The sequence below is a fragment of the Callithrix jacchus genome, chromosome 8, assembly GCF_049354715.1.
Source record: "Callithrix jacchus isolate 240 chromosome 8, calJac240_pri, whole genome shotgun sequence".
In the NCBI taxonomy this organism is placed as follows: domain Eukaryota; kingdom Metazoa; phylum Chordata; class Mammalia; order Primates; family Cebidae; genus Callithrix; species Callithrix jacchus.
In genome coordinates, this window is record NC_133509.1 from 107,532,540 (window position 1) to 107,555,916 (window position 23,377).

A 23,377-nucleotide genomic window follows, 5' to 3' on the forward strand; every position below is an offset into this window, starting at 1 on the left:
CCGTAGTTTTCATTGAATTCTCTGAAAGATCAGAGACCCAAAAGAGTTTCCTGAGACGAAGGCCAAGAATGGGCACTTGGGGTACACCAACTTTACAGGACAGGCAGAGAAAAATACTGAGAAGGAACAGTCAGAAAGGTAGGATGAAGACAAGCACACTGTGGTTTATGCCAAAAAAGTTACGTCATTATTGCAGAGCCAGCATAAGCTATAGGACAATTTGATTTAAGGATAATACAAGGAGAAACAAGTTAGGATGGGGACAGAAAACAGACAGGACTTGTCAGAAACAGTGTTATTAATGCCTTAAAAACAGTAATAACCCTACTATAGCACTGACATGGGACATAAAAGAAGGTAGAATATCCTGGATTACAATTTCCCAAAGGAAAACTAGGCATCTGAGAGTTTAAGTGCATTTTGCATGGGCTGATCATTGTCTAGCACCATATTCTCTTCTCCTCCATCACCAAGAACCCTCATCTCATGCTAACTTCATGACAAACACAATTTTAGTACTTCTTACTACCAAGTGTCCAGGAACCAGGATTCACCTACTACTACAGTTCCAGTAGAATGGGAATCCCATTCTGGGATATCCAGGGTAAATCCCTGACCATGTGAGAGGAACCCAGTGCCCCAGCAACCTCACCCTGACTCCTCGAAGGCCCTGCCAAATCAACACCAAAAAATAACCTATGTTAACACTATCTGTAAAGCCCAAGACCAGCACCAACCCAAATGTCCATTAGTAAGAGACTGGTTGAATAGGCTAGTAAACGTTATGCAGCTGTAGGAAGGAATGAAGCATATGTCTAGTATTTCTCCAGAGTAATCTCTAAGATATTCAGTGAAAACAAGCAAGATAGAGAAAACATGTATATTTGTTAACATTTTCTACGGATTCATATACACACACATTTAAACAAAATGGAAACCCAAACCATATTATTTTAATGGTTACCTACATGCAGATCGAGGGACTAGTGTGGAAGGGGTAAACTGAGAAGCTAGATTTCTTTTGACATAATGTTTCTTTATAATTTTATTTTAGGACCAACCAATAAATATTTTACACGGTCACAAAACAATTTAAATAGTAATATATCCCTAAAAAAAAAAAAAAAAGAAAACGGAGGCAAATGAATTTGGTTATATATCCAATTGGTGGCATAACCACACAGAGATAAACTATTTCAACTGGCTATAAAACAAGTAATTTGGCAATACATCCTTAGTAGGACATACCTTAAGGTCATAAGTAAATCAAATATGCACATGTATGCATGTGTGTACAATGTTCAGCAATTATATTATTGGTTTAAATATTGGAATCAATATTCTGAGACTGCTTTGTGTGCATCAAATGAGTAATTATGTTGGCATCATTGAAAAGCAAGATTTTGTAACATGATTGAAAGAAAATAAAAATGTAGGCCACTGAAGTTAAATCAAAATTCAGTAGTTGGTTCTAAGTATGAACTGGATGCATCAGTATAAATTCATGGTGTAGTTTATCTTTAAAACAAGCAAAAAATATTTTCTACCTTTGTTCATAGAAAGTGCTCCAGAACAATGGCTAACAGCAAAATTAGCACCTCTAGCACACATATTATGTTCTCTAAAGACCAGGTACTAGGAGTTCTGGGAGAAATCGGTGATTCTAGGTCTGGTGCATAAAATGTACAAATATCTTTAGATATTACAAAGTACGGAAGCTATTATGAGTATGCTATTAGGATTATGTCAAAAGGATTCAGGATCCAACCTGAATATGTTACCACTGGTCAAAGATGGGACAATTTTTACCTATAATGAATTACAACAAATAAAATATGTTTAAATTCTTAAGTTCATAAACATCGTGTTTTTAAAACCTTAGTCACCTTCAGAAGATGCTAGAGAAACATCACACTATATGTTTATTTATTTGAAATAATTTTAAACTTAGAGAAAAGTACAGAAATTGTACAGAGAATTGTACTCAGTGTGACCTAATATTAACATCTTATATTACTATAGAAGAATTATGAAAATCAGAACATTACCATTAGTGTAACACTATTAACTAATGTACAGACTTTATTTGAATTTCTCCGGTTTTTACCTATGTCTCTTTACCCAGGGTCCAGTCCAAGATCCCTCACTGCATTTAACTGTCATGTTTTCTTAGTATCCTTCAATCTGTGACAGTTCCTCAGTTTCTTTGTCTTTCATGAGCTTGACCCTTTCGAAAAATTCAAGCCAGTGATTTTGTACATGTCACTCAATTTCAGTTGGATCTTTTATGAGAAGATCCACATATGCATGCATTTTGGGGCAAGAATACCACTAAACTGATGTGCCCTTCTCAGCACATCATTTTGGGGGATATTGATGCCAGTATAGCTCATTACTTGTAATGTTAACTGTGATCATATAGTTAAGGTAGTGTCTGCTTTTTTTTTTTCACTGCAAAGTTACTATTTTTCCCTTTGTAATATACTAATATGTAATCTTGTTGGGGAGATACTTTGAGATTATCTCCCCAACAGGAGAAATAAAATATTTGAGATTATGCAAATATCCTATTTCTCATCATATTTTGCCCACTAATTTTAGCATCAATTGATGTTTCTTGCTTACAACCACAACTGTGAAGTTTTCCCAATGATTACCTCTACATTTATTCATTGGAATTCTGCTCTAAGAGCTTACCTTCTCCTCTGTTTACTTATTTATTCAATTTTTTATATTAATATAGAAATTTATTTTTTCTTCAGATTATAACACAATAATAGGTCAAGTTTTCCTAGATTTGGTCATTAGGGGTTCCTTCAAGTTGCTTCCTGTGTCCTCTAAACATGCCCTTTCATTCTTTGAACACCTCCTTACTTTCTGACACCACATGGTACTCCAAGCTCATCTGGCATATTTTGCATCCCAGCCCTGGCATCAGCCATTTCTCTAAGCATTCATGGTTCTTTTTATGAGAGAATGGTGTTTAGAAACCAATTTTTTGATGCCATGTGTCCTCATTGCTTCTGTGTTGTCATTGCTTCTAGGCCCTCCCAGCCAACAGAGCTAGGAAATAAATGTATGTATAGGTACACATGTATACATCTCTACTTCTTTCTGCCTATTCATAGGTCTGTACACATATGGCTAGATATAGATATAATATATAAACTATACATAATATACTGTATGTAAAATCATGAGTTTATACTGATTACCACTATTCCAATCCAATGCCTTCAATCTAGCCTTCCCTCCTTTATTTGGTTATTCTTTTTCTGACTTTGAGAAACTGGACTCTCATTAGTCACAATACACAGTTATTAGTTCAAACCTAGCATATGTAGTTTCCGAATTAATAATTCATATATCTATGAAAATAGAGTACAGTATTTGTGGTACAGTTATTTCTGTCCTTAGCTTTACAACACACAGTCAAAATACTGTTTTCCAAAGTTACTTAGGTTATTCTTTTCTTTCTCACCCTTCGGTATGGTTATATTATCTAATTATGTTATAGGTAGGTTCATTTGTTACTGTTTCTATTCCATATTAGGTTTTCCCTGCATCCTAGTTGATTTTAAGTATTTATCTATTTGGGAGGTATGGAAAACCTTATGATGGCTCTAAGAGTCAAAGGTATACAAGAAAGTATTCTCAGAAAAGTGTTGTTCCTCCCTTATCCCTACTACCCCATTTTCATTTTCCCATTTTTCTCTACCCTATTCTCCCTGACCTGTGTAGATAACCAATCTCATTAGCATCTTGTTTATTCTTCCTACATTTCTTTGACACAAGTGAGCAAATGCATGTAGGTTTTCTTATGTCTCTTTTTTACCTACAATCAGGTCAGCAAACTATAGCTATTCTATTTTACTTTACAACATATCCTGGAAATAACTTCAAATCAATTCATAGACATCTGCCTTATTCTTTTTTTTTTTTTTTGAGACAAAGTTTCACTCTTGTTACCCAGGCTGGAGTGCAATGGTGCGATCTCAGCTCACTGCAACCTCCGCCTCCTGGGTTCAGGCAATTCTCCTGCCTCAACCTCCTGAGTAGCTGGGATTACAGGCACGCGCCACCATGCCCAGCTAATTTTTTGTATTTTTAGTAGAGATGGGGTTTCACCATGTTGACCAGGATGGTCTCAATCTCTTGACCTCGTGATCCACCTGCCTCGGCCACCTTATTCTTTTTTACAGTTGTATAGTACTCCACTGTATGGCTATGCCATTGTTTATTCAACAACACTTCTCTATGTAGGGATATTTAGGTTGTTTCCAATATTCTGTAATAATGAACAATGCTACCACAAATAACCTTATGCATATGTATTTCCACCTGTAGAGGGTATATCTTCAAGATAGATTCCTATAGGTGAGAATGCTTATGACAATATCTAACAGAGCTAATATACACTTAACACAAATTATAACACAAGTTTTATTTATTTAATATACACAAGTTAAGTGTATATTAGCTCTGTTAGGTATTGTCAGAGTCCCCTCCACATGGTTGTACTAATTTGTATTCCCACCAACAATGTATATAAATGCACCATTTTTGCATTTATATCTGTTGCATTTGCATCAACAGAATATATTGTCATATTTTGCAACTTTTGCCCATTTGATAGGTAAAAAAATGATATCTCAGCTTTGAGTTTCTTTGTGAGTGCATTTGAACTTTTTTTTTTTGCATCTTTAAGGGTCATTTTTATATCATTTGTGGATTGTCTTTCATGTATTTTTCTCATTTCCTATCAGGTGCCTGGTCCTTTGTCCTCAATGTTTAACATTTTATATATGGAATTAGCCCTTAAACTGTGGTATATGGTACCAACATTTCCTCCCAGTTTGTCAGTTGTCTTCTGACTTTATCATGTTTTTGACTATGCAACTTTTTTATGTAGGCAAATGTACCAACATTCATTGAATTACTTCTGGATCTTGAGTACAGTTTGAAAACCTTTTCCTGTATTTAGATTAGAGAGGGATTTACTTCTGCTTCTTCTAGTACTAGCATGGTTTTACTTTGTACATTTAGATCCCCAGTGTCTTTGGTGATTGTTTTTATGTATGGTATAAGATATAAATCTAATTTTGTCTTTTCTCAAATGGCTACCCCATTGTCCCAGCACCATTCATTTAAAAGTCTATCTCTGACCCATTAATTTTAGATGCAACCTTTACCCTATACTATATTTCCATATGTAGTTGGATCTATTTATGGGCTTTCTATTCTATCCCAACTGGTCTATTTGTCTCCTTATGCATCAGTATTACACTGTTTTATCTATAGAGGCTTTATGGTATGTTTTAATATCTGGTACTGCTAGTTTTCATCACAGTTTGTTTATCAATATTTTCTTGGCTATTTTTTGCATGTTGTTTCTTCATATGGACTTAAGTAACAATTTGTCTAACTCCATAAAAAAGTTCATTGATATTTTTATTGGACTTGAGATAAGTCCAATTTTTAAGTTAACTCCGGAAGAAATGACATCTTTATAAGGTCAAGTCATTCTGTTCAAGATCTTAGGATGCCTTTCCACTTGTTCTTTGTGTCTTTTCAAAAGTGTTTGAAAGTTTTCTTTATGTAGGTTTTGCACATTTGTCATTAAATATATCTCTAAGTATTTCTTCTTTGTTGCTATTATAAATGGAATTACGTTTTCTAACTAGTTATTGTTTGTATGTGAAAGGCTATTAATTATTGTGTGTTAGTTTTATAATCTGTTACCTTCTATATTTGAGTTAGCTTATCATTGATTCTCTAAGGTTTTCCAGATATATTATCACATAATATAAAAATAGTTTTACTGCTTTGTTATCCATTCTTACATCTCTAATTAAATTGTCCTGTCTCATTGCATTAGCTAATATCTCTAGAATAGTGTTGAACCATAGTCATAGAGATAGTGAGAATCCTCACCTGGTTCCTAATTGTGCCTAGTGTTTTCTTCATTAAATATGATACTGGCTTTAGTACTAAGGTAGAAATACTTTATCATGTTAAGAAGATAACCCACAATTACTATTTTTAAATGTTTTTATCAGAAATAGATATTTTAACCACACTGCTTATTTGAAAACTGACAAAGGGTAAGAATCAAGCATTTTTCCTGCCATTTCTATACGATCTATACCTGAAAGTAACCAAATAAAAGATTGGGCAAGTTTCTCTTCCTGGAATTACTCCAGCAATAAACAAAAAAGAAATTATCCAATAAGAATATCACTATTTGCAACCGCTAACAGAATAGTCAGTCTAGTCAAAGATTATCAATAGATGCTACCTTTACAAAAAGAGAAACATCAGGCATTAGACAACCCCCTGATGAAAGTATACACCGCCGTCTATGAAGTAGTCTTGCCAAAAGAGAGAGACAGATAGACGGAGACAGAGTTGGTGAGAGGACAGAGAGATAGATAAAGGCAGACACAGAAAGAGAGACAGAGAGACAACCTCAATCAAGCCTCTCGCCCTAACTATTTACAGGAAATTTAAGAGACAGAAAAAAATGTCAACTAGCACAGGCACACAGTCATGAGGACTTGAACAAATGATATAATTTTAACGAAGAATTTAAGGGAGGAAGAAAGAGAATAAGAGGGAGGAAAAAATCTATGTGTTATTTTGAGATGAACCAAACTAACTCCGTCTTAGATGTGAGCCTGACTGACTCCATCTTGGCTTCTCCCCCCACCCCACCATTTCTCCCTTGAGTGCATACCTGGGCCACACTGTGCTGGGTCATGTTGTGCTTAGAACTATAGAAACATATAACCGTTGTAACCATATCCTGCTTGACAAGCCCACTCGCTATTTTGAATACCCCCTTGATCGATTGTATGGAAAGTACGGAATGCCCCCCCAGTAACCAGCAATCATGGGAACCATTTGTGTATACCCTCCTTAGTTAATCAACAATCATGGGAGCCTCCTCCCCTAACTTGCTTATTCTGCTTCTATCAAATTCCGCTTTGCCCCCTTACTCTGAGCAACATATAAAAGGAAATCAAACCCCTTCCTCGGGGCTGAGAGATTTTGAGCATGAGCTGACTCTCGGTCGCTGATGATAAAGGACTCACAATCAGATTTCAGAGTGTGGCGTTTTCCTAACAACTCACTCAGATGTAACAATTTTAAAAAGCTATATGTATATGTTTACATGAACCTACAAATATTTAGATAAACTTCAAGACATATCAACTAATTGCAAAGTATGGGCCTTATTTGAATCCCAATTTAAATAAACAGGCTGCAACGGAAACACTGATGAGACAACTGAGGAAATAGAACTGCTAACTAGACATTTCATGATGCTAAGGAATTACTGATTTTTTAGCTACATTAATATTTTGGTTATTTAGGTGTAAAAGTAAGTCCTTAGTCTTTTTTTTCTTTTTCTTTGAGACTCATTCTGTCACCCAGGCCTGAGTGCAGTGGCCCAGGCTTGGCTCACTCCAACCTCCGCCTTCTGGGTTCAAGTGATTCTCCTGCCTCAGCGTCCCAAGTAGCTGGGACTACAGGCCCTTGCATCACACCCAGCTAATTTTTTTCTGTTTTTAGTAGAGATGGGGTTTTACTGTGTTAACTAAGATGGTCTCCAACTCCTGACCTCGTGACCCACCCGCCTCAGCCTTTCAAAGCTTCCTTATCTTTTTGAGATACATATGAAATAGTTACAGGCAAAATGATATTATGACCCAGACTATGGAGGGGGGAGGTCATAGCATTTATGAAAAAATGTTGGACGTGTATTGATCTTTGTTGAAGCTGATGATGGCGCACATCAATTCCATTATTCTCTCTATGGAATGTTTGAAATTTCCTATAATAAAAAATGTTTTTGAAAATTCTGCATGTATTATATTTAACATTTAGGCCAAATAAGATCACATACTGTAACATGGTGGAAACAGTCAGACACATCCCTGCCGTAAGCAGTGGTCACCCCTGTCAGTCACTGAACCCTCAAGGGCTAACGGCCAGGTTGCTCCCAAGTGCCAAGGTAACAGGCCCCAGGGTCCTAATGACAAGAGTCCTTCCTTCCTCTTCACCTCTCAAAGGACCCCAGCTCTTTGGATTTCTCCCTCCCACAGGGAAAGCCCCACACTCACATCATTCTCTGAGGTCCCACAGAGGATGCAGGATTTGCACTCTATGCATTGCCACTTGTAGGTCTTGACAGCCTCGGTCATGTTCAGGGTGAACTGCAGACAGGTTGGGTGACCTGGAGGAAGCCAGAAACAGCAGAGTTAGGGCCAAAGGGTCTGACCTGCCACCCCTCAACACCACTAACTGGAAACACATTGATGCCCAATGTGTAGTCAGGGCAGGGTGGCATGGTGTAGGGAAAAGAATCAGGGCCCGGACACGGCTCTACCTACATTCTTCACTGCCCCATTATTCAGATCAAGGGCAAAAGAGAAATATAAGCATATCCAATTCCACTTGCACTAAGACCATGCTCCCCAGTAGGTGTAACCAGTTGATAAGGATAGAAAACAGTGATCAGAGAAAACGAGAGAGGAAACTGCAGAGCACGCAGCCCAGGGCAGCACTGCGAGAAACACCAGCAGGGCCCTCCAAGCCCCAGCATCAGCTATGGCAGCAGCAACAAGTAAGAACTATTTGGAGCTTGGCCTTCTGACTCAACCAGTTATTCACACTGCCTTGCAGTGCAAGGGAGGATATCAGAAGGACTGCATGAGGTTTCCAGGATCAGTGCTCCAGGGTAGGATGAGACATTGCACTGGTACCTAAAGTATCCATGCTGATACCCATGAGACTAGCAAAAGTCCACATCCTGAACAGTACCAGGGACTACAGAAGGAAGTGGACTGTCAGGGATGGCAAAAAAATGGAGCATCAGAGCAAATGGCCAGGTCTATCCCAAAAGGACTGGTCACTGGCTCTAACTCTTCTCTCCATCCCAAGTTTCCTGGGAGCCAACCCAATCACAAGATGAGAGGAGGCGCATCAAGTTGTGACCTGCAAGCACAGCCCCAGTGGGCCATGATGAAGACTTGGCCTGCAGAGCTGGACTCTGTCTGCAGACCTAGGTCATCTAACAGAGAGGTGCTTTCAGGGAGAAGACGGCCATGAACTGTAGAATGTGGAGACCCTTGGCCTTCTATTTGGTATGGAAGGAAAACTTGGATGACATTCCCAGGGCTCCCAGGGCTGTGAACCAGATCAGAATCTGCCCAGAGCACCCAGGGCAAAGCCCATTACTGACTCTATCACAAAAAAATGGACAGCTTTGTCCAGTGCTGGCCATTCACCATTCTCCAGAGCTTCCAACTCTGCCAAACCATTATATGGTGCCTTGTGTTGCCTCTTTCATTTGAAGGATTATGTGCTTTAAAGAAGGATGCTAGAGACAGCATGATTAGCACCACCAACCTAGTGTCCTCCACAGACAGCATCCCCCATGGCACCACCGCCCTTGGCAAAGCCACATCTTAGCAGGAGCCCCCATTTCCTTCCTTCCAAGTCTTCAGAGTCCATGTTCACATCATGGCCATTTGGATGAAATACTGTCAATTCAGCCAATGTAAGGATCCTTCAAATTTTAACTCCACAAATAGAAACCACACTGAGTTATCTCTGAGAGTTCAAGGGGTGTGGAAATGACTTGTTGGCATCTGGGGGGACACTCGGTGAATACATGCAGAAGAAGCAAGGAGAGGCCGGATCTAATCGCTTTTCAAGGTACCATCCAACTTAAAATTCCCACAGCTCTCAACTAATAACCCTCTCAAGGTGACACCATGACAGTGACCCCAAGGATTAAGAAGTAGTACATTAAAAGCCTGGGTGAACAGCCAGCCGACATTCTTGAAAGCATCTCAAAGATCTGTCTAAGAAGAACACTAGCCAGGGTTGCTCCCTATTCCAATCTCTCAGAGAGAACACTGGGATGGGAACTGGGGAGGAAATATCTGCTTGGAACTCCAGGGATGCCCAGGTTCTCTGACAGGTCACCACCAGGAGCATGAACATGAGGTCATGGAACAGATGCCCATAGAGGCAAGTTGACTTTGCCGGCTTCTTTGCCACACCCCAGCCACACCCAGCCAGCTCAGGATAACTATTCATTAACTTGCCAAGTACTTCCAGGCCAGCCATTGTGCTAGACAGAAAAGACACCATGAGATGAGCAAGACACCTCAAGCCCTTCCAGCCTAGCCTAAGAGGCCTCAAATCAGCCATACACACCTATCTATCAATTACGATTGTATGATTAGTGCCATGAAGGAAAAGTATAATTGGCCATAAAAACAAACAATAGAAGAACCTAACCTAGCCTGAGATGTCAAGAAAACCTTGCCTGAGAAACCTTTAAGCTGATACGTTGCAGATGAGAAGTTATCTAGGTGGGAAGTAGAGGATTCCAAGTAAGGGGAACAACATGGGTGGAGGCTTTGAGCAGGAAAGCAGCTTAGCAAATTACAAGGAGAAAGGCCAGGGAGCAGAGGCTTGGTAAGCAAAAGGAAAGGGGTAAGAGGTGGCTGCAGAGGTAGCTGGAGCCAGATTACAGGCATTTGCAGCCCTTATTTAAGAATCTGGGGCCTTTAGCTCATTAAAGGTAGTTGAGCAAGGCAGTGAGTGGAGTGCATTGTTTTAAGGGAGCATTCTTTAGCGTGGGGGCTATTGGGATGAGGTGGTTCTGTATCTTGATTGTGGTGGTGGTTACATATGTGATAAGACTGCGCAGAACTATACATACACGTACACACATGTATGTGTGCATGTAAAACCAATCACATCTGAAAAAAGTCGATGATTGTACTAATGTGAATGGCCTGGTTTTGATATTGTGCTATAATTATGTAAGATGCTGCCCTTGGAGAAAACTGAGTGAAGGGCTCATGGACCATTCTGTGATACATTGTGTAACTTCCTATGAAGCTATAATTATGTCAAAATAAATAGTTGAAAATATATTTTTAAATAAGGAAAACAAACATTTAAATCATGAAAAAGAAAGGAAGGTGGAAGGCAGGAAAAAGAAAAGAAAGAAAGAAAAGAGAAGGAGAAAAGAAGAAAAAAGAAAGAAAAGAGAAAGGGAAGGAAGGGATGGAGAGAGAAAGATGGAGGGAGGGAGGGGAAGGGCAAGGAGAAGGGAAGGGAAGGGGAAAAGGAAGGGGAGAGAAGGGAAGGGGAAGGGAAGGGGAAGGGAAGGGGGAAGGGGAGGGGTGGGGGAGGAAAAGGGGAAGGGGAAGAGAAAGGGGAAGGGGAAGGGAAGGGGAAGGAAAAGGGGAAGGCAAAGAGAAAGGGGAAGGGGAAGGGAAGGGAAGGGGAAGATAAGGGGAAGGCGAAGAGAAAGGGGAAGGGGAAGGGAAGGGAAGGGGAAGGAAAAGGGGAAGGCGAAGAGAAAGGGGAAGGGGAAGGGGAACGGAAAAAGGAAGGGGAAGGGGAAGGGAAGGGAAGGGGAGGGAAGGGAAGGGGAGGGTAAAGGGAAGGAAAAAAGGAAGGGAAAGGAAGGAGAAGGGGAAAGGGAAGGAAGGGGTAGGGGAGGGAGGACAGGGGAGGGGAAAAGGAAAGAGGGGAAAGGGTGAGGAGAGGAAGGGGAGGGGAAAGGAGGGGAAGGGAGGGAAACGGGGGAAGGGAGGTGAAGGGGAGAGGGAGGGAAGAGAGAAAGGAAGGAGAAAGGGGTTGTCTCTAAGGAAAGAATTGTTGGGGGGGTGGGTGGGTACAGGAATGTAAGAATTGTTGCCAGGAAACTAATTAGGAGGCTAATGCAGCTACCAGGAGAGATACAAGTATGATTCAACTAAGGTGGAAATTTGAGAAATGTTAAAAAAAATACTTGACAGGACTTGACTATTGTTTGAATGTTGGGAACACAGGAAAGTGATGAGAAATATTCCCAAGTCTCTGACCCAAGAAACTAGGTAGATTACAGGCGACAGGGAGACTTAGATGAGGAAGGCCGCAGAAGGATTTCAGGGACCACATGGAGGAAGAGAGAATTCTGTGTTGAGCATGTTGAAATTGAGACTATGAGACTTCTGGTGGAAATGTTGAGTGGATAGTTGAATGTATGAGTTGAAATTCTGAAGATTTTGCTAAATAGGTGATCATTGAAACCATAAGAATTAATGAAATTATCTAGGGAAAGGGGAATGAGGAAGTATCTAGGGAAAGAAAGGAAAAGGGGAGAGGAAAGGAGAATAAAGAAAAGGGTTTAGGACTAAGCTTGGAGGAGCTCAGCTATTTAGAGATCAAAAGAAAGAACCAGCAAAGGAAAGCAAGAAGCATGGCCCAAGAGGTAAGAAGCAAATCGGGCGAGTATGGGGTCACAGTAACCAAAAGAAGAGGGTTCAAGACAGAGAAGGTGGTCAACTGTTCACCGCCACAGGTTCTGCAGTTTATTATTGCTCAGTAAAGAACCGAATGAGGGAATGTTGACAGATCAGGGCAAAAGCTAGCCTCCTAAAAATAACACCTGTCAGTCATGCCATCTTCCCGAGGAAGGAAAGTCAGCATGTTTCAGAATATGACAGAACTCAGCAGCCAACTGTGCATCTGGAGCTGTCTCCGTGAGGAGGGTCTGGGGGTGGTGCGTACTGCATGCGTTTAGCACCACTCCACCCGTATTTATGGAGAGCCAGCTCTAAGACTCCTGTGCTGAGCCATGAAGACATTTTCTGGGATAGCTTTGGACAATGGATGGTAGCAAGTGGGTTTTGAAAACACCTGTTGGAAGTTTCTGAAATGATCTCATGGCTTTCTCTGTGTTCCCATCCTGAGAAAGTCATCAGCCTCCTGAATATCTTTAAACCAGAGGAAGGGCGCTAAGCTCACACAGCCTCAAGCCCCCAATAAAATGCAGAACTGAGACAGGCCTCAGCTCTGGCTGCAGAAGTCCTCCCCCTCCACACTCAAGTGCAAGAGGAAAGTAGGGGAGGGATGATTTTATTGTAACTTCTCAGCCAGGGAGGGCGAGGCACAGAACGTTAAGCCATCTGCAGGTGCAAAAACTGAGCCTAGAACTAAATCCTCCTGCCTGGACCACTGTAACAGGTTTGCTCCTGCGCCTTTCTCCAAAAACTGCAAATATCATTTGCTGGATAAAACTGCAAGAATGAGGCTTCTTACCTGCCACAAAAACTACTTACATAATACACACTGTCGGACAAAAAGAAGTTTCTAAGGTTCACTGATAGAACTCCTTCTTTTGCCCAGAATGAATTCCTAAATGCCTTGAAAGTGAGAGAATAACAGATACAGTCTCTCCAATTCAAAGGTCCAAGAAAAAAAGAGCCACATTACTATAAGGTAATTTATAATACTTATGGTCACTCAATATTTGAGGATCCCTATCATAATTTCTTAGGTAAAGTGAACCCTCATTCTATAGAAAAAGTAACTGCAGTACTTGCCATTACTTTAATGGCAAAAACTGCAATTATTTTTGCACCAACCTAATACTTGCTTGGAAATCTAGATTTTTTCCTATCTCCAGTTTTCTTTAAAGCACAAAATACCCGTATTGCTATTTAAGTAGCCCAGTGTAGAAGAGGAGAGACAACCCCTCTCAGGGCCCCCTGGGTGCCATGATTCAACAGAACATTTATCAGATTCCAATTACCAAAATGAATTTAGAAAATGGTGCAGTGTGCTTGACTCGGCCCAGCCGGATCGTTAAAAACCAAGTCCTTGCCGGGTGTTCCTCCAAAGTTATTCCATCAGGAGCCTTCAGTAAATCTCCTGCCAGCTTGTTTGCTGGTTCAGTAGTGAACGTGGTCTGAAGAGGCATTCCTGATTCAGCCCTAACCCTTCCAGAACTCAGCTCAATCCTCCCTAGAGGTTGACACTGGGTGTGTCACCCATGGCCACTGTGTATGGGAGATCTAACTTCTGGAGCAGACTTTTGGGTGTTCAGGATTTGGCTTTGAGGTGCTATTTCAGCAGATGGAGGAAAAAGGAAAGCAACGGGGATGGGAAACTTCTCAGATGATAGTCCATGAGGCTGGGAGTACCCAGTGTTTCTGACACTACAGCCTACTGAGCTCAGTAGAAAAGGACAGGCAGGCCTCTGAGAGCAGTGACTGCATGAGATGCCACTGGAAGGACACATCTCATGTCTTTATAGAAACATGTACACAGATGCTGAAAATGTTCAAGGGACAGCAAATGGGATTTTGTGGTATTTGAGTGAGAAGGCACACAGATGAATATCCAGGCAAAACCAGTGTTCGTTTCATATTCACAGCTGCCCATTTCCATGCATACTAATACACAACTGCCCTGACACAAGGATATTTCCAGACGTATAGGGGAGAAAATATCTAAATATACCTTGTGGATTAAGCTCACATTATGATTGTAACTTAAAAGCTAACCTAAGTCACTTACTAGTCAGTCTCCTCTATAGATATTCAGTACATTGAGAGAAACACAGTTCATTTTCAACAAACCCTGGGCAAAAGAAATACACAAACTGCTATGACATGTGTCTCTTATATTATGATCCTTATTAAAAGAGCTTTTATTTCATTATCGCCGGTATTTAATTTAGACTAGGCTAAGCCACATCACTGATTGAATTAAGGCTCCAGGAAAAAAAAATTACCTTGCTAGGTATGTGTGGAAAACATAAATAAAATAAATACAAATAACTTTGGAACCAGCATGGTCTATTATTTATTCACTGTGAAATTATAAACATCTAATTATACTTTATGACCTTATTTATCAATGTTGATCTCTTAAAAACTAACTTCTCAAGGAAAAAGAACTTAAATATCCATGGTTCTCAGGCAAGTAAATGCAAATTTCAAATTGTGCTCCTTGTTCTGATTCTTGATTTATAGAAATTGTATTATATAAAGTACACAGAATCAATTTCAACCCAAAATAGCACCAAAAACAAGTCTCCATGGCCATTCATTAGAAAATAATTTGGCTCAAATTTTTAATAGTTCTCTATATTCTCATATACATCTAAAATTCCTGGTATTTATAAATTGCAAATGTACATATGTAGTTTTAGCTAAAGCATTTATGCAAAGTATAGTCATATCTGAATCATCATGCTACAGAGTAATTTGAGAAAAAATATTATTATTAGTTCTCTCTAGGAAGCCATCTCACTCAATAGATCCATTCATTTTCATTCTCTTTCTCCTCTCTTCTCTGTTTCTCTCCTCTCTCCCTCTGCCCCATTCCCTCCCCCTCTCTTCATGCTCCTCTGCTTTGAGACCCAGCTTGGCAGGTGGAGGGAAGAAGCCTCAATCATTACATTCAATCTGTAAAGGAGAGAGGGGTGGACCAATTCCAAGCAATCAAGAGTTCAACCTCCTTATGTATACATTATGGCAAGTACGATAACTGGGCGCTGCTACTTCACAGAATTATTTCTCAAGCCCTGCTTTGTAACCTTTCTGCAAAGGTCTGCAGGTTTATCTCTATCTGCCCCCAGATGTTACTTCTAATGCTGAAGACACCTGCAAATCTATGATCACAATGGCACTCCAGAGGCATCTGAATGGCTCCCTTTTTCTCTCACCATTTTTATCGTACTTCAAAGAGGACAAAGAAGAGAAACAGGATGGAAAGGACAAATACCAAACAAACAAAAATGCATTAAAAATAAATAATAGTGTGAGCGGTGGCTGCCCTTTCCAAGGCAAAGCACCTTCCTATGCAGCCAGTTCCACTCCTCTTAGAAGTCTGCTTATCCTCTCGTCCAGCTGTCCGGGTCTGCGCACTCAGGAACCACATGGGATGCAAGCCACAGGGGCTGTTGCACCAGTCATTCTTATAAATAACCACACAAAGCACATTCATGCGAGAGCATTATGGGCACTTTTAATGGGCTAAACAGCCAAGAGCTCATGGCGCCATTCTCAAATGGTTCTAGAAATTTCCCAAGTTTTCAAGATCAAGTGTGGTCCAAGGTAGAGTCTCCAGGAAGTGGATCTATACCTGTCTATAAACCTATGGGCATGCATCATAGGTCTTCTTAAAGTGAAATAATGGGATAGGGAAGCCTTGACCTGGATTTATACAACTTACTCGACTCAACTTGAGGCCAACGCACAGCACTAGAAATTTGTTGAGGGTCATAGCAATGACCCCAAAGCCCCTGATCAAAAATAATTTATTCATTCCTTTGACAGAATTTGTTGAATACATAAATGTGGCAGGCACTTTTCTAGGTACTGGGGATATAGCAGTGAGAAAATCCAAACCCCTGCCCTCGTGTTACAACCGCCACGCTTTGAGATACATTACAGCACCTGAGTCCTTTGTACAAGTCACCTGACTTCTCTGGACATTTATTTTTCAATATATTAAGTTAAAGCATTGGAATCTGCTATCAATGAAGCTGTGGCTTTGTCGGTGCCACCCATAAATTTTGAGAGGTACTACTGATCCCCAATTGCCCATCTGCTTGGTGGGATACATAAGCCTTCTAAAGTTTGCCAACTAAAACTCAAAGTTAAAAAAAAAAAAAAAAAAACTATGAAAGAAATGTAAATAGCCAGTGAGTCCTTCTAGATTCATGTCAATTTTCCCATATTAACCAGTACAGTCCTAGCCCAACGTCAACACAACAAAAGATGGCCACAACAGAAAGCAAAGGAAATATAGAAATCTAAAGCACTTTTCATCAACAATACCACCCACCCCCATGCAATAAGTTGGGTCTATACAGATGAGCTGTCATAAACTGAAGGCAGACAGAGGCCTTAGGCAAGGTTCTATCCATGAGGAATGTGAGATTGGGTTGAGCTGGGTTGAGCTGATTGTGTGACAGCAGCAGATACTGCCAGGCAGGGAGCGACTAAGAGAAGAGGGTCATCAGTATGAGCACTCAGGATGGCTTTCCTTTTAAATGCTTCTCTGGAATTGCAGACTGTAGGTAACCAGCTGCCCAGAGTGGTTCTTGTCCCACAACAGTGTGTGGAGGCCAAGCTGAATCATTGTCCAGAGCCTGACGTCGATTTTAGATGCAAAGCCCTGACATCAGCCATGTATTCCAGGCCCTTCTGGATCTCAGGAGCATCCAACCATGGACCCTGGCTGAAGGCTTTGTGTTTTCTTCATGAAAATGGGCCTGAAAAAGAAACCATTGCTTAGACTGAAGACCTGTAATCCCTGTACTTCCTACTGCCCTAAGTACATCCAGGAGAGTTTTATAATGTCTATAATTGATGGATAGCTGGTGGAAAACAGCAGTGATTAGCCAACATTTGATTACCCATGTTCCTCCAACTGCTGATCATTCATGAATTAGAATATGAATTCATGAGTGGTCTAAGTTCTTGAGTTGCTTGAGGCCCTTTGAAGTAGCGTTCTCATTTTTTCTTCCAAAAAATATTCCACAGACTTGTGCTAAATCAAAAGAAAAAAAGATACTTTCCCGCTTTTCTATCCTTTTCTATGTAAGCCTTGGAAGCAATACCTTGGAAGCCTACGTAAGCCTTAGAAGTACCTAGAAGTAGAGGACTGACAGTATACTCATGACACTTGGACACTTTCTTTTACATTTTGAAATCATTTTAGTCTAATTTTGAGGGTTCTTGTGGACTTTGCAATCTATCCAATTGTGATCAGATTCTTATAAAAAAATAATTCCACTTAATTTGGCCAAATTCACTGAGCACCTGTTCATTGCCAGGAACTGTACAAGGTGCTGAAGTTTCAAAGAGAAATGTGACATGATGCTTGCCTTGAGGAACTCAGTTTGGTAGGTGTGCTAGGCAGTCTCTGGTATGGCCACCAATGATCCCCCTCCTGGTGCTCATGCCCTTGTGTCATTCTCTTCCCTTGAGTGTGGGCTGCACTAAATGACTCACCTCAAACCAGTAGAATATGGCAGAAGTGATGGGATGTCATTTATAATATTAGGTTACAAAAAGACTGTGGCTTTCATCTTCCACACTCTCTCTTATGCTTTCTCACTTACTTGCCCTAAGGGAAGCCAGCTGCTATATTGTGACATGCTCTACAGACAGGTCCATGTGGCAACATATGAAGGAAGACCTCACTGCAGCAGCCCAGGAGGAACTGAATCCTGCCAGAACCTACATGTGTGGGTTTGGAATTGAATTCTCTCCCAAGTGAGCCTTCAGATGAGACCACAGCCCCCCAGCTGACAACTCAACTGCAACCTCATGGGAGACCTTAGATCAGAGGCATCCAGATAAACCACATATAGATTTCTGGCCCACAGAAACTATGAGATAATAAGTGTCTGTTGTTTTAAGCTGTTGAGTTTCAGAGTTATTTGTTACACAGCAGCAGGTAAGTACTATATATAAGAGACTCTTTTAAATGACTATAATACAATGTGATAAGTGCTATAATAGGAGAATGAATATAGTTCTGACAGATTAGAAAGCAATAAATAATGCTGGGGAGGCTAGGGGAAAGCCACTGAGAGAAGGTAGCTTTCAAGTTGGTTCTTAAAGGATAAATAGGAGTTTTCTAAGTAAAAAAAAAAAGAGGAAGAAGAAACAGCATTACAGTGAAAGGGAACAGCAGGAAATATAAGATGCATGGTCTACTCAGGCAAAGCAAAGTAGCTCAAGGAAGGGAGGGAAAAGAGGAATTGCAGGAGATGATGCTAGAAAGGTATGGGGAGAAATTACGAAGAGCCTCTTATGTAGGTGTAAGAATATGAATTTAATTCTTTAAACAGTGAGGACTCCTAGGAGGTTTTTAAGCAAGAACCTGATGTGCTTGTACCCATGCTTTAGAGAGATGAGTCTGGGGATAGGGCAGAAGGCAGATGTGTTGGAGATGGCTGGGGAAAGGGGGACCAGTCACTATATCCATCTATTCAATGAGTTGTATTGAGCACTTGCAATGAGCCAGACACTGTAATAGGTGCTGAGCAACACAAAACAGACAAAACCCTACCTCTGTGGAGCTTACGCTGTAGTGAGAGGCATTAGTCCAGGGCAGATCTAATAATTATGGGGATGAAAGAAGGAAACATTTGAGAGGTAGAGTTGGTCAACAGGACATGATGCCTACATGAACATGTGTGTGAGGAAGAGGGAGAAGTAAAAAATGGCAGCAAGATTCCTAGGTTGGGTCACAGAGTAGATGACAAAACAGCAGAGACGCAGCTTGCAGAACATAACAATGGCACATTGCATTTATGGTGCAGATGAAGATGCCCAGGAATCAATGAGAAAATGTGGGCCTACATCCAGGAGACAGGACCAGGTTGGAGATACAAATTTAGAAATTATCAGGTCTGGGTGGTTGATGAAGACTTGGAACTTGGCAAGACACTCAGGGAGAGACCACAGAGCACAAAATAAAAAGGACCTAGTTAGGGGTAGGGGGAAGAGTAACCACGGGACTTGAAAGCATTAAAAAGCACCAAGAAGACAGTCTACTGAGAAAGCTGGAGACAATGTGGTCAGAAGGGAGAAGGACCTGGAGAGAGGCACTTCATGGCATCCAAGAAAGAGGAAGGGTGGTACTACCACCACATGACAGGTGAAGTAAGATCAGAACCAAAGAGAACGTGTTGCCCTGGGTGAGCCACTGGTGATGAGAGAACTAACACTGTCGCTAGTAGCAGCGAGCCTTCACGCCTCTCCAATCCACTGTTGGTTTCAGCAGCGCAGAAGGAAGAACTCACACACAGATGGTCTCACAGCATGCTTCTCCTGCTGCAGGCTTTGTCCAGCACTCAAGCTTGGAAGCACCATGTGCGATGATCTCAGGAGCATTGTCTTCACTCAACTCCATTCATTCTTAGCGGGAATCACTTTCCAATATGGATTCTGGGGCCAAAGCCAGGCCCTCTGCCAGCCTCAGTTTCTGTCCTTCCCCAGGAGATGAATCAAATCCCACTGGAAGCCATGCCTTTCTTTCTGACCTTGGATTGAAGCTCTTCAGTCCTAGGTGACTGATCCCTGTCCATGAGGCTGGAGCATATCCTGGTGGAGGCTTCTCCCACAGTCCCAGAGTCTGGTCAAGTGGCAGTCATGAAAATTCTCCAGGAGGGAGGTTGCGGCCAAAGGCAGGAGGAGCAGCACTGGGAGCCAGGCGGAATGTTGAGGCGAGGACAGAAATGGTGGCAGGCAGCAATGTTGTTGGCTGTGGTGCTTTGTAAAGATGCCCACAAATTCCTTGGTCCTCCTCTTTTCAAGATGGGGAAGCTATTCCCCCCTTCTTGAATGTAGACTGGACTTCATGACTTGCTTTTAACAAACACAGTAAAAAGGAGTGATCGTATACAGTTTTGGAGACTAAGTTATAAAAGGCACTGTGGTTTCTGTTTTGATGGTGCACCTGTCTCTATATCTCTGTCTGTCACTAATTGATCACGCTGGAGGAAGCCAGCTGCTGTGTTGTGAGCTGCCTCATAGAAAGGCCCACATGGCAGAGAGCTGAGGGAAGCCTCTGTTCAGCCAGCAAAGAACTGTGGCTCTCAGCGCAGCAGCTCATGAGGACCTGAGGCCTACCAGTAACATGAGAGTGGGCTTGGAAGTGGCTCCTTCAGCCCTGGAGGAGGCTTGCAGCTCTGGCCAATATCTGGACTGCAGCCTCATGGGATACTTTGTGGACATACCACCTGGCCAAGCCATTCTCAGGTTCCCAACCCTCAAAAACTAGAAGATAATAAATGTTTGCAATTTTAAGCTGCTGAGGTGGGGGATAATTTGTTACACAGCAATAGCTAACTAATACAATGGCAAAGGAGGAACAGTAAGGGGTCTGGTTGGAAAGCAGACATAGGACAGAACTCCTGTTTAGGCAGTGTCTGGCTTGTGCTCCCAGCCACAGTGAGGTCCAGTGCTGGGCTGGACCATAGAGAGGAGCAGGGTTTGGGATTTTAGATCAGTTATCTCCTCCATGCTGTTATTTTTTTTTAAATGAATCTTATTTAAAAGAGCTAATAGTGGGAACAAAGATGATTTCGGTGGCAATGTGAATGGGTGTACCCCTCAGCATTTACAGCAAGGTGAGTGCATCTGCCTTCAATTGCCTGGGTCCAACCTGTTTCCACAGCGTGGCCTGAGGAGACTTGCTGCACCATCTTCCCCTGCCATCTTCCCCTCGGGCATCGCCCTCCATGTCCCCGTCTCACCCTCACCCTGCTCTTCCTTCCTTCCACCTGCCTGAGCCTCTCTCACCTCCAACAAGCCTCCCCTTTGGTTCCCCAGAACACCACCCCAGGGTTAGAAAGTCAGAGGCTTCCTAGAAGTATGGCCCAACTGATATGAGCAGAGGAAGAACCTGCAGCCAGCATCTTAGCCAAAAGAAAGCCATGTCTGGATACTTCAATGATCCTTACATTTCCAAGGAAGCACCTTTCTAGTCACTGACTTTGTTTTGATTCCCCATGGCGACCCTGTGAGGTGGGCAGGACAGATGGGAGTATTCCTGATTTACAGATGAAGAAGTCGAGGCTCAGCATGGCTCAGGTAGCCACAGCCAGCAAGCAGTGGAGCCGGGCTAGTGGAACATCCATGTCTTCACGTTCTAATCCTTCGGTCTCAAACTACACCCCGTCCCAGGATGGCCAACCCCAAAGTGGAAACCCAACGGCATTTCAGCTCCTTGTTTAAACTGCTAAATACAGCAACATTTTCTCCTTGTATGCATAAAAAGTTTGCCAAGGCATGACGAAACATGTCACTGACTCTCTTCATGCCTCAGTTTCCTCAATTTGCACCAGCTGTCCCCTCAGGCCCCTTTGGGAGTTCCATGCCTCTAGCAAAATCCCTCAAGAAGCCAGACTTGCTTACAATGAGGCAGGGCACTGAGTCCTCACCATCTGGCAGTGACTAATCCTGGAAAACCCTGGGGAAGAATTGCTCAGGAGTGAGCCAGTCCAGCCCACACAAAGGGGCCTGGAGGCTGCAGGAAGTAGGTCAGCAGCCGATGGTGGCGTTATTGGGCTTCAGCTCCTGAGAATCTCAGCAGAGGTACTTGACTTCATTGGTGACAGCTCCTCAGCCCGTGGCTGGAGTGAGGAGGGGTCATCCCCGCTCCCGGCCACCTCACGGCCCCACTCAGACTGGTCAGCCAGTTATTCCCACTTGGGGCTGGGTGTCCAGGTCCTCCCTAGGGCTCCCCCGAGTAACCACCCATCACCAGCTTTCCCTGTGAAGCCTCTGAGAGGAGCACAGAAAGACGTCTGGCATCCAAAGCCGATTTGACACCACACCTCCATTACGCTATCAGTCAAGAAAGGACAGGAATGTTCCTCACTCACTTCATCTAAGAAAGGAACGAAAGAGCACACAAGAAGGGTCCGCTTTTGGCATCGCCAGACTGTACTACAGTCAAGAGACCCACAACCCCACCCCCACCAGAGACCCCAATGATCACTGGCTCCTTTTAATTCTCTTCCCCCTTTCATTCTCCACCTTCCGATTTCCCCAAGTCATGAATTCACTTTTCAAATTGCAATGGCAGGAGAATGGAAAATGAGGATGATGATGGTGACAACCAGCTTTCCCAGAAGTCTCTCACCCAGGCTTCTTGAGCCCTGGAGGTACCTGATGTCCTTCAACAGCTTCAAAAAGGAAGAAACAGCAATCGTGCTGAGCCGATGCTGCTTACAGAGAAACATCCTTGGAGCTCCATGGGAGTACATCAAAACCCAGCACCATCTGGCAGCGTATTACCTCTGCATATTTGCTTCCAAGCCTCAACATCCAGGCAGCACCAGGTCTGCACTCCTCCTGTATCTGTGATCACTAAACCCAACTGATAGATCCATTTCCAGCAGCCACATTTTCATCTGAGATTAATCCAACTTTTCCTGACAATCAAATATTTATCCAACAAATTCCTGAACGAGAATTGATCTTGCTGTTTACTCAAAAAGCTAGAGGGGATGATTTTTACGTGGGCTTTCTTTTTTTCCTCTGGAGAAATTAGGGAGTTGGAATAGTATAAAAGAAAGCAAATCAATGGCTATTTCCAGTTACCAGCATCTGTCTTCAGGTTTAATAGAAATGATGCCCTAAGACATACAGTCTATTTGGTCTATTCAGTACAAAAACACCCATCAATATTAGAGTAGTGCAGCAGTGAGGGCCTTTCCCGGTACTTTGTAAAGTAGACAAGAGCAGCCTCACAAGTATTCAAAGATTCACAAGGCCCTTCTGGATAAGCAGTGACCAACCCCATTCCATAATCAGAGAAATGAAAGCACCAACCATCTCTAAAATGGCTCTGGTTCACCTGAGCATTAGGTGCGAGAGAATTAGGAATAGATCACCAGAAATCTGACTTCCTTTCAGGGTTAGCTAAATATGTGGCACATATGCCACCATTCTATCCCGTATCCATAGCAGACATTACTAATCAATTCAATGTTCTCTTCCAATCTGCATGGATCCTTTTCAGCACAGCACTCCAAGTGGCTGTT

The 23,377-nt window shown here is 42.1% G+C and overlaps 1 protein-coding gene across 6 annotated transcripts in view; it reads right to left on the bottom strand.

Annotated features, from left to right (window-relative positions):
- DPF3 (double PHD fingers 3) overlaps positions 1-23,377 on the bottom strand; it is a 289,593-nt gene that overhangs the window by 13,459 nt on the left and 252,757 nt on the right. For all 6 annotated transcript variants that reach the window (XR_013521362.1, XR_013521359.1, XR_013521358.1 and 3 more), the window contains one exon: positions 8,127-8,239. Coding sequence is in view for 3 of the 6 variants with exons in the window: in XM_002754072.6 (XP_002754118.1) it covers positions 8,127-8,239 (113 nt within the window). In the remaining 3 variants the exon portion in view is untranslated. The remainder of the gene's footprint in view (positions 1-8,126; positions 8,240-23,377) is intronic.